The 12551-nt window shown below is 37.4% G+C and overlaps 1 protein-coding gene across 3 annotated transcripts in view; it reads left to right on the forward strand.

The window, feature by feature from the left end:
• Positions 1 to 12551, forward strand: part of WWOX (WW domain containing oxidoreductase) — a 532132-nt gene that overhangs the window by 114152 nt on the left and 405429 nt on the right. For all 3 annotated transcript variants that reach the window (XM_063334661.1, XM_063334662.1, XM_063334663.1), the window contains exon 6: positions 1887 to 1975. In XM_063334661.1, coding sequence (XP_063190731.1) covers positions 1887 to 1975 — 89 coding nt within the window. The remainder of the gene's footprint in view (positions 1 to 1886; positions 1976 to 12551) is intronic.

Here is a 12551-nt window from a genome sequence, read left to right on the forward strand (position 1 = left end):
TTGCACATGTCTTCTCTATTAAGTAAAGAGCTTTAAACTGCAAAGTTGAAGAGAAGTCGTTATGGAGCTCTGTTGCATAATGCAAGGCAGCATCGTCTTTTTCAAGTCTCTGACCATCAGACAGAAGGAAATATTTACCCAGTGGGGCAAGATGAATTCCAGAATGATGTGCATCTTGTGAGGGTAAAAAAACTCTTTGTAACAAATTTGGGTTTAGCATTTTCCGGCTCCATCAATTGATACTTCCCAATGGGAACTGGACCCGTGGAAATTTTAGTTGTGTTTGTTTTGCTGTCCTGATAAGTCTGGCTGGAGTGGGACAAAAGGTATTTAAGTGACATTCTGTTTAAACCCAACCTGTAAGGTAATTGTAGCAGGCAGAATGGGTGCTAGCAAAATAGAAAACAGATGCAGGGAGAAAAGTACCAGATGTAATGGAACAGGGAGATCAGATGAATTGCTTGAACTTGAGAGACAAAAGGAGCACTCTTCTTGGCTTCCTTCTGCGCTGACATGCGTTGGCTTCCTTTTTGTTCCTCCAGAAATGCTCAGTTGTAATCACGGTAGATGTCCCGTTGCACTGTGGTGCTAACAAAACCCCTATTGCCCCTCCACTCAAACACTGCCTTTGATTGCATAGTACCACTATATCTGCTCCATCTTTTTCTTACTCTTTCTTTTAGCAGTGCTAATGTCCAGTCTGAACCATGACTGTTATATGCAGGTGTAGTTAGCACGTTGGACTTAGATGAAGTGTCCCTCTAAGTTCTTTTTATCCTCAATAAGCTAAGCAGAGTGGACTGAAAGTTGACATGTTGAGGTTTGGGGAGAGTACAGGGCTTTTGCCAGCTTTCTTTTACGTACCAGAGAGTTTATGTGGTGTTGGGCAGCAGCAAGTCTAAAAGTGAGGGTGAGCACAAATACACATGTTCATAGCTCCTTAGGGGATCTACGTCACTTATATGTCATGATGGTTGGTATTTTGCAGAGGATCACAGATGTCTTAAAGTATAGCATTTGTGGAAGAACTAGAGACAAGTGTTGGGTGTTGCGGTGCAGACACATGCTGCAGTCCAGTGAAGGACAGTTCAGAACTGTGGCCTGAAAAAGCCAAAGTCCACCTGGTTCTGTGATGACTTTCGCTGTGGTGGTTGCAATGAAAATAGACTTTTAGTTCATTTTGCTTGGAGATTTGGAGTGTAAGCATTTCAAAAGACATGAGAACAGGGATCTTAAAGCTGAAAATATTGAGAAGAGCTGTTTTGGTGGTGCCTAAAGTTAGCACCTTCAGGTTAACCTGTCATTTTGTGGGATTGCACGTCCTCTTCTACGTGAAAAGCTGGTTTTAAGAATATGTGCAATTTCTTTGGAAGATACTATGCACTGGTAAACTCATATTGTAAGAAAAACTGTGTAGGCTGATCAGTTGTTTTCTATACTCATTTTATACTTTCTTCTGTATCACCTGCTATGAACAATAGATTGTTTTGGATGAATATATTCAATTTTGAATTTAGCTGTTTTTTATAGAGTATTTACTGAGTATTTTTATATTGGTATGGTACTTTTTATTTCATGAGTTTTCTTCATTTCACTGGCTAAATGAAGAGAAAAAGATACCATATTAACCTCAACACTACCTTGTGTCGATTCATTGTAGTCTGTGTTAACGGAGTGTATGTTTTTAGCAGAACCACACAATTGCAATCTACTTTTGGCACTAAATGTTGTGCTCGTCCATTCTTTTTGATGATTTGTATTCACTTTGGGGTTATAATGTTAAACAAGGGAATCGGACAAGTTTCAGAACACATTTACTGTAACATGATACTGTGAACTAAACTTGCTGTTATTTATCTTTTTTTTTCTATTTTCTCTTGTTCCAGCACAAAGCCAAGGTAGAAGCAATGACCTTAGACCTTGCTTCTCTTCAGAGTGTGCAGCACTTTGCTGAAGCATTCAAATCCAAGAATGTGTAAGTACTCAGAAAATTACATGTAATAATTTCTTGTTATTTTGATGTCTTTATCAGCTGAGCACAGTTGGCAGAATTCACCATAGCTGGACTGATCAGCAACTGCAGTTAGTGAATAATCTTTTCACAGGATTTTTTTTTTAATGTAAATTAAAGATCGTTTGTTTTCATCTTAAAAAAAATAATTATGGATCTCTTATTATTCCAAGTGTAGCCCCTGCTTTAAAGGGAGCATTGATACCCCTGTGGCTATTGAAAAAGGCCACAGCTGAACTGCATAAAAACCAGGTCAGGCTACTTTTATCAGTTTTGCAGTGGTTTGGAAGAGGTCAGGGATGAGCAATTAGTGTACTCCTTGTCTTACTTTCTTTTCTAACCTTCTGTCTCTCTTTTTATTTTTAAAGCATTAAAAAAAATATCCCTATGAGCCAGACAGCTCCATTTTCCAGACCTGTATCTAGAATAGCCCATAATTAAAAAAAAAAAAGGGGGGGGGGTGGGGAGAGAGGGGGTGATGATGACATAATTTAACAATAGACAAATTTATATGGAGAAAATCAGGTTAGCTTCCAAATGGTTTGTTTAATTTAGCTTGAAAAGAACAATGAATCTCTAAATTGAAGAAATGATTTGAAATCTTTAAGTGCCAACACTTGACAATAAATTCCACACTTTGTGCATTTATCCACAGTTTGACCCATTGATTGTTGTGACTATTCAAACTTAGCTTTTTTTCTGCAAATATTTCTGTAGCGCATATACATCTTACTGTACTGCTCAAGAGAATATGGCCTCTTAGACAGCTTCGAAAATATATTGTTGTAGGGAAAATATATAACAAAGAATGTTTTTTCACTTTTGAAATAATGCCAAAGCTAAATCTCACATGGATAGACAGATGACATTTTAGTACTTACAGGTCTTTTAGATTCAAAGAATTGTCAAAGCTGACTTTTAACACAAGTTTCTTTACTGCCAAAATCCTTGGTAACAATATTTTCTTATCATTTATCATCTTCATATATTAAAACTTTCTTGAAACAGAAAGACAAATCCTTGCAGTATTGCTGCTTGAGTACTAACTTGGTTTCATAATATAAGAACAGTAGTTGTTTTAGTCTAGCTTCTTCATGCTTTTAATGTGATACACTTCTTGAAAAACTATATGATACAGTGAAAAGTTAAAACCACCCTTCTTGCAAATGCAGCTCTTGGCTTGATTTATGTGTTGTAGATCATATCATGGTCACCCTAGCTAGTCCGTTTGGTTTGCAAGTTTATAAATCCTTAGAAGTGAACATGCTTAAATAATTTTTTTTGCTGGAGAACTTAGAAAATGAGAAGATAGAGAATCAGTAAATATACAGAATCAGTAAGACCTGTTTTACTTTTGTTGGCACACATTGTTTTACCAGTGTAGGTCTGTTAAGCTACATTGTCAGTGATGGACAGGTTTTACTAATGTTTCACTCTCATTTTATTTGGAAAAATTTTAGTAATAGACAGCATTTATAGCCTCTGCCTTGCCTTCAGATATTTCTGTCTCAAATCTGTGCTCAGATGTGCGTGTGTCTGGCAGGACTACTCCAAGCATTATAGGAAAGTCTAAGGTCTGTATCTGTTGTGAGACTTGTGGGGTTCTGACCAAAATGAATTTGCAGTTATATTTTGTTTAAAGTCTGAGGCTGGATGGAAACCAGACCCCACACACTGCCTGTAGCAGTAGATCTTTTATCTGATACAAATACAGAAGAATTACCTTACAATCATCTGCGCTGGCAGGAGAAAGGACTGGAAGACCTACTGGGTCTTTCTGGCTCTGATTTTTTGTGATTTAACTATGTCTGTATACGGTCAGAAAAGCAATTACATGGCAGTAACATCTTATTACTACAGTGCTAGCCCTCTGTGTTTTCCAGCCCTAATGTACACTAACTACTTTTGTCTCCTCATTTATTTCTTTTGCTGTAGTGTCCAGAGGCTTTTGTCAGATCAGTGATTCCTTTGCATTAGTAGCTTTATGAGCAAGTGACAGGAATCTTACAGGCTGCAGGGACAGACTGAGTCTTGTTCTTTATGCTTTGGCCAGTCTGTCAGCTGGTAGCCTAACTTTCTTAACAGGCTTCGATATCTCTGATTTCGTGCACCTGTAGGGGAAGGCATTCTGTGATCCACTCTGCCCAGATCCCATGAAGGAGCTGTAAGTCCTGCTAATGAGCGTAGGGGATATGTTATGAGTATAAAGTATTCTTTCTTACAAATTCCTTCACAATAAAGTTTTTCTTTTTCTCAACGAAACTATCATTTGAGTTCTGAGCTGTACGGATCTTGGTTCCTGGGAAAAAAACTACAATAATTTTAAAGTGTGAAGGAGAAATTTTGTATGGACACACACATTTTAATAAAGATCTGTATTTTTATTTCTCACAACATGTTATGTGAAGGGGCCTTTAGTATTCAATGGTGAAAATCTGAAACTTCTGGGTGCAGATAGTTTTATTGTCTTTTTAATTTCTCCAGTTCACTATTGCTTTCTGGGACACTTTGGTAGTCTACAGAGTCTGTTGGTCTTGGTGACATTGGAAGATTTATAAAATAGAAAATAGATTTGCTTGTCTTCTGAAATTATGCTTTTCTGGGACACTTTATGGCTCTAGGTACTATTTTTTGTCAGCAGATATAAGGGTAGACTCACCTGGGAGCCTGTTTGCCCCTGGTTGATAGCTATTGCAAAAGAGTCTTCAAGACCTGTGTTTCACAGATCTCTTCTTGGATGAGAAAACTAAAATGGAACTACTCCAGAAAAAGGATCCCTAAATTTCATTGAGTTAAAACATCAAAACCTGTTGCAGCTGGGGAAGGTGGTGGTGGGACCGCAGGGAGCAGATGGAAAATTGCTGAGATTGTGGACCTCCTGCCTTAATCAAATAACTTGTAAAGGAAAAAAAAATGCCTTCTTGAATGTGCTTGAGAATCTGAGAGATTGTGGAAACTACATGAAGAATGAAGAAATGTCATCCTCTGCTCAGCAGGAATTTAACAGGGGCTGGTTGCATCCAGGAAAAAAATGATGCAACACAGGAAGCATTGAGAAAAAAAATAAGTAATGATCGGGAGGAGAGAGTTACTCTGAAAAGAAACGTTTAATATAAATTGGAGTAGTACTTAAGAGCTAAGAAGGCTTCCTTGTTTGAAAGTGAAAATCAAATGATTCATCTTCTAGTTATCATGCTTCTGAGATTTGATAGGAATTTTTTATCCCTGTTTGGATTTGTTGGGTGTTGCAGCCTTGTCCACAGATAAAATTTGGGCTCAGAGTATATAAACACTGGTAGATTATGCTGTATTCCTATAAATATATTCTGGAAAGTCCTTCATCCTTACAGAAAAAAATAATTTTTTTGTTTGCATTATCTGTACTTTTGAGTTGATACAGCTGTTTCTCTTTCTGAGACTTTTTTATCCATGTGGTTTCAAGTAAAGCTTTGGGGGAGAAGAGTTTTGCAGATTATTTTAGATCCTGCAGCTCTGTGATCGCAGCAGAATAAGAACTTTCCTTCTGAGCAGAACAATGCTCTCCAGTTTTTGTTGCTCTCACAGTTACGAAAATTCTGTGGGCAGAATAAGCTGAGCGCGATAACTTAGTTGGATCATCTTTGAGAGAAGACAGAATAAAATAATATTTCTATTTAATGTTTGGTCTACCTCTCACTTCATTGTAGCACAGCCTGAACACAATGTGGCTAATGAATAAAATGGAAGTTTAATTTCGTAAAAGACAGGGCTGAAGGATTTACGGAACAAATTCTTTAGAGAAAGCCAGTTCATTATGCTACAGTAACGGTGGACTAATTTTAGGCTTTCTTGTAGTTCGAAATACAATGCTGTTATTTCTGTGATTTTTTAGTTTTATTTTTTTACTGTGATTTCTGGCTATCTTTTAGCATTCCTGGCTTCTTGTCTGGAGAAGCATTCCACACTGGATATTTTCGCCAGGAATGAATGACCGCCTTCCTTCCATGTGAAGACAGCGCTAGGGTTCGGATGAGAGTAGGAAGAGAGGTCTCAGTGCACCTAAATGGCTAGATTTGTTCAATTTGCTTTTTTTATCTGTATCTAGTCTTTCCCCTCTGCTAGTTTCCAGCTCAGGCAGTTGATTGAATGTCTCTGTTATGGAAAATCAAATAAATGATCTGTTTATAATAATGTTCTGGGCTAAGATGGATTTGGCATGAGCTGATTTTTGTGCAGTTGGAAGAGGCAGACCAGCCAATCTTTCATATTAGGCTTTTGGAACTAAAAAACACTGAATTGAATCTCCTCTTCATTGAGTGGGCACAATGTGAGGAATTATGGTTGGTATTAATCCACTTTATAGACAAAATGACTGCCCTCCTGTGACTGTATGCAACGTAGCATTTAAATTTAGTCAGCGTCAGTGTTTGATAGTTCAGGGTCTGCAGGATTTGGTATTTGTGCAGGAGTGTCGATTTCTGTATGTGATACTTTGGTATCTATTTCCCAGTTTTCCCAGCTTTCCCAATCACATATTTGACTAAAACCTGCATACTTTAATTGGGGGACAGAACTAATGTTTCAGTCTTAAAATTTCCAAATAGCTACCTGTTGCCAATATTTGCAGTAAAGTATCATGGCATTTGCCTGATCCTTAGCATAAGACGCCTTCCGTGATCGAAACAGTCAGCGGGCAGAAGTGAGCAGTAAAGTTACAGATGAAATTTTATGTGCATCTTTAGTGAGAGGTGCATAGTGCCGCTTGGTTTGAATTAAAGTTCTCTTCAGCCAAACAGTAAGACATCAATTTAATGTTCTCAGTGTTAGAGGGGGGAAAAAAAAATTATCCTGAAAAATCTTGAATTACTTTAAAGATATAAAATAGCATTTGCCAGCAGCTACTACTTAGAATTTTCTGAATTGGTATCAGGAATTCACAATTATAGAGGACTTCCACATGTAGATTTTCACTGCAGTTACTTTTCTATAATTGAAAATAGGAATTTTTTGTGGTTAGTATTGGCATATGCTAACAGTTTATTAACTTACGATGTGTATAGAAGTACGGAAAAGACAGCGGTTATGAATTATGATTCTCCATTTGGAACTTTAGTCTCTTCTTGTTTCCCTAACCAGACCCAAAATGGAGAGGGCCAGATTTTCAGCTGGCCTTCTTAACTGAGGCCTCAAACTCCATGAGTACATTCATTTTTCATGCTGCAAGCAGAAGCGCTCTGAAACCTTGCGGGTGCAATTAAGATTTCAGAGCCTGCTGAAAATTCACTCCAGAATACAGGTTTTCTGCATTTTCCTGTATTATAACTGACATATTGCAGGTGCGTTAAGTTGTTTTTTAATTCCAGTTTAACCAGAATTAAATCATAGACATTGTATGATAAATTTTATTCATACATATAAATACATATGTAAAAATGGGATCTGTTTAGCATGTTGTTGCATACATAACTTAAAAGATCCGGAAAAAAATGAGTATGTTATTTAAATGAACTATTAGCGATGCCATTATGCCAGTATGCTTAATGGTTCTGTAGTAGATGTATCTCTGTCAGAGATGATCATTGCCACTGCATATTGTCTTTCAAAATTTGAATGTATTTTCTAACACTGTATGAATCTGTTAACTCTTCGCCATTTATAGAAATACTTTTTTGTGCATTAAAACTAGTAACAGTTGAGCTATTATATTTGTCTCCTCAACTTAGAATGCAGTTCTGACAGTGCCACCAAGGCACAGACTTCTGGACAACATTGTACATTTTGAGATAACAAAAAATATCCACATTGAATTAAGTATTGAAACATGCATAGTTCAAAAGTTACTGTTGCAGACAGCACGTATCTTAAATTTAAATAAGATCAAAGGCTGACTGCATTTGAAACATACATAATAATATTAGGGCAAAACTTCTTTTTCCCCTCTTTGTGGTGGTACTGTGCCTTATTAAAGCCTAGGGATTGGCTTTCTGCATAAATGTATTTTTCTTTTTTCTTTCTTTCTTTTTTTTTTCTTTTTCTTCTTTCTTCTGTTTTTAAGCTCTCATACACAATTACCCCATTGTGGTAGAATGTGTCAAGTCATGTGGATCCAAAAACTGTTTCCAAGTATTTTTTAAATTAAAACTCTCTCAAGCTTAACCCCTGCCCCCTTTTACTAGAGGCAGAGATCAGGACGTTTTCACTAGTTCACCTTTCATTTCAGCTGGTGTATCGTGGAAATAATCTTCTGCCTCAGAACGTTATTTTTTTAAAAAAGTAAAAGTCCATTGTAAAATAAAGACGAGATTGACGGTTCACTGTAACTTTATATATAGTTGTATCTGCAAAAATATTGAGTGTTTTTACATATTACTAACAGAAAGATTTTGTTAGGTGTTTGTTACATAGTTTTATAACTGTGCTGTGTAAAATTTGCAAACTTGCCACTTGTCTTTGGACACTTTGCATTCTTTTCACTTGTAACCTAATGAAGAAACCTTGACAACCCTCCAGTGGCTTTCTGCTCAGCACAATGGTTGTTCTGGTTCCCATTTTGGGCCATGTGTCTATGCCTATGTCTAAGCTGAGTCTAAGGTGGCTCGTGAAGTCTTGGGGCCCTGTCTTCCTAAAAAATTTCCACAAGTTGCGCCAGCTGTGAAGGCTATTTTAAGTATCTAAGGAAGTAAAATATGTATGACTTAATATGCCTGATTCAAATGTATTCTGTTGCAAATAAAACAAGGATTTTGCAGCATTGATGTATTTTAAGAAGATCTATGTGTTAATTGATGTTGTTTTCTAAATATTCTGAACTATAAGGCAAGAGTAGCTATTTAATTACATATACATTAAAATGCATTTAGTCTATTTAGTTAAAGGCTTTCTATAGTTAAAACACATGAAGGCAGAATCTGATGGCACTTGGGTATGGAAGCCTTACTGCTGACATTAGACAGGCCATGCATATACCACATGTGTCTTAGAATCCAAAAATTTGCGTTATACTCTGAAAAGGTTGTATTTCTTCATTAGCTGTTCCCAAGGCACCAAAAATCCCAGAGGATGTCAAAGTACATTAATTTTTATCACAACATGGAATCTTTCAGGTCTGAATGGCAGCACGCAGCTGCTAGGGGCTTTCTGAACTCTGTTACAGCTCTATATATCTCTAGGCAAAACAGAGGAAGGAGTTGTCATTGGCAAGTGAAGTGTTCAAAATGCATGAAGTGTTTTATTGTTTGAATGATCAACCGTGGTCCTGAAAACGTTTTCCAAGGAGTTAGCTGTTTTCAATGGGAAATATCACGAATATGTAATAAAAGTAGTAATTGACCTTCCTTGTGAGTTGTAGCTTTCTTTTTTCTAACAAGTACTTACTGTGTACAAATGAAATTTGTATATTTAGAAGTACATGTAGAAACAACAAATCACTCCATGATTATTGCAAACATGAATGTTCCCTTACAGCTGGCTTCTGCTTGTTTGTACCTGCTTGTGTATATGTGTAAATAATGATTTACTGTTGGGATTTTGAAAAAGATGTATGTGTCCACTTTGAGGCAGCGGATGTCCTTAGGTGAGCTGCTGGATGAAAATTACCAGATTCTGGATATTTTCATTGCTGCTGTCTCCTAAGGATCAGGGAGATTTAAACCGAAACAAACTATCTTTGCAAGGCATGGCAAGGAGTGGAACAAAGTGCTTCTCTTATTTTGCCAGGGCTTGAGAAAAGGAAGAGAAGGCAGAATAGAAATGCTGAAAGGTTGAATGGGCATAGAAATTAAGTTGCAGAGCCCTGTTGTATCCTTTTTCTACCCCAAGCTGGCCCCAGAACTTTCAAAATGGTATGGAGGTATTTTGAGTCCCCAGACTAGCAAAGATGCAACACTTTGATAAAAGAAAACATGGTTTCTTGGAAGGATTTTGGTTTGAAATGTGGTCCTGAGGAGGCATTGAGGTGAGGGAAGTGCAGCACTGACACCTCTTGTTACTGTCAATACCCTGAGCACACAGTGTCCTGTCAGTCAGGGGAAATTTGGGTTAGATCATAAGAAAAGAGAATTCAGAGCTGTGGGTAATGGGCCCCCAAAAGGTGAGAGAGTCCCTGGTACGAACCTAAGGGAAGGACGAAACACGCCACATGCTTGTAAAATATAATTCTTCCTCCTCCTCCCTCTTGCCTCATAGTTATAAGTTGAAAAGCAAGTACGAATATTAATTTTGACCTTCATTTTTAAGCAATAATTTGTTATCAAAAGAAAGTGATTTACTGATGTAATGACACCGAATAAGAAAACGTAGATTACAAAGTTCCCAATTTCTCAGATTTATACACTTGAAGTGTTTAAATTACCCAAGTGTGGGACACAGATCATGTCAACAAATTCGTCCTCATCCCTGCTTTTATTTGTGTGTGTGTAGTCTTTGTGAAACTCTTACAAGAGTGGAAGGAGAAATCCCAGCTTGGATTGTTTTTGAGGGAAGGTGCTTTGGGCAGTGCAGGTTTTACTAAGGTCAGTTTGAGGGCAACGTTACAAATGTTTGAAGTGTTAATGTTAAATGTTCAAAAATGTTAAATGTTTAAATCTTTATTTAATACTGGGTCTGAATTTCTCTTCAGAAGTTCAACTTTAAAATTTTCACAATAGTTGAAATTGCTTCTGCACTCTATTGAGAGGAAAAGTAGGCCTCTCAAACTCTTCTGTCCCCCTAGAGCTAAAATGACAGAATTTTTCTTCAAAGGAAGATAACTTATTAATTTCCGGAGGTGTAAGATAATGTGGGTTTTTTTGGCTGGGATTTTCCCCCCCTATGCGTGCAAGAAAAGCTAATAAAGGGAAAACCAGGACTAATGGATGTTTTCTGTTTAGTTCCAAATCTGTTGAGACCTCTGTTCCTTCTCCAAACTTTTATGAAATTGTATACTCAAGCTTTTATAGAGGTAATGAATAATGATTGAGAGATGGTTGACCTATATGGCAGTATGCAGATGATATATTATGAAGACATAAGGGCAGCTGCTCATTATAATTCCATGTATTTGGTACGAAGGAAGAAGCAGAACAGTTTCAGTCCACTCCCATTAATCTCTTGGAAGTGGGGCAGAAGTATTTGCTGATCAACAGTGTCAAATCCTGCAAAGAAATCCAGTAGGATGAATTTGAGAGAATTTTCCTTGCCTCTAGCAGGAGGTCATCCATCAGGGCTCTAAGTCCTGTGTGGCTTGCCTTAAAATGAAGCTTGTCTGACAAGGATCCACAATTCTGTCAGCTGACAGGTGGCAATAGACGGTATTTTTGCTGACTTTTCAGCCAATATTTTTAGAAAAAGGGAAATTAGACATTAAGTACTTGTTTCCAAAATTCATTGAGTTAAGCAGTGCTCTTGTTTCTTTGTTTTCTTCAAACAGGTAAATATTTTTGGGTCGGTGTTAGATTATACATGGTCCTGAGATTTCCTGCTGCTGTCCGACTCAGTGATTTTTCTCATTGCTCAGTTTCCCATCAGTGCTGCTTGTAAACCCAAGAGGGATTTCTGGAGGTGGTTGTTTAACTCACTCTTTTTCTGGAGAGCCATAAACTTAGTCTGCGTGTTGGTTATTTCCTTTGTGAATATAGACATTCCCTCACAGAAGGAAGTACAATTTTCTAACTTTGAGAGAAAGCAACATGGGTGTTCAGAGTTATGGGATGGAAAAGTTTGCTGGGCTGTGACTTTGCTTCTTTATGGAAGAGAAGTCACAACTCTCTGCCTTCTTTACTGGCCGTGACATAGGTCTACAGTTGCTTATGGGACTTTGGGGATATGGCGAGGCCTTTTCTGTTGAATTTCTGTGTAATTCCAAACAGTGTGAACTTTTCAAATCGCTTGAGAAGTGCCCCAGATGGTGTGACATTCTGCTTCATGGGAAGATTTGAAAGTATTCCCTTTGCATAATTTCTGGTTAACTATTTCATTACGTTTGAAATGGGAGAACACCAAAGCCAAGAACTCTGTTGACATTTTGGCGGTGTTTGTTTAACCTCCTAGTGCACAGGCTACATTTGTTGAAAAATATTATTCTTACCTTTGCAAATCATCAGTAATTAATTCCCTTGGAAATATCTACTGCTGCACACAGCCAGCTTGGGAGGCTGCTGACAGATCATAGTTTTACATCAGGTGCTAACAAATTGATTATTAAATTTCACAACTAACTGATTTATAGCAACAACTTAATTTCTGTATCTCTCTAATGTATTCACTTACTGTATTTTCAAATAGTGCAGAGCGGTTGCACTGCTTTGTTGCTTCTACTGGTGAACTGAGCACTGCATGTAAGATCTGAATGACTTGCCCAGTGCAAGGGTTAGTTATCACAGACTTGTGAAGTGCACAAGATATTACATGGTTTTCATCTGAGATATTCATAATTAAGAATATCCTTCTTAACTCTGCATGCTTTTTAACTTTCACTAAATTGTAGCTACACTTACCAGCACGGTGAGAGTCTTCTAGAATTGCTGCATAGCTCACAGTTGCAGCAGTGTATTCTTGAGTCTCAGTCACGCTGTGAAGGATAAGA

This window comes from Chroicocephalus ridibundus, chromosome 4 (assembly GCF_963924245.1).
Source record: "Chroicocephalus ridibundus chromosome 4, bChrRid1.1, whole genome shotgun sequence".
In the NCBI taxonomy this organism is placed as follows: domain Eukaryota; kingdom Metazoa; phylum Chordata; class Aves; order Charadriiformes; family Laridae; genus Chroicocephalus; species Chroicocephalus ridibundus.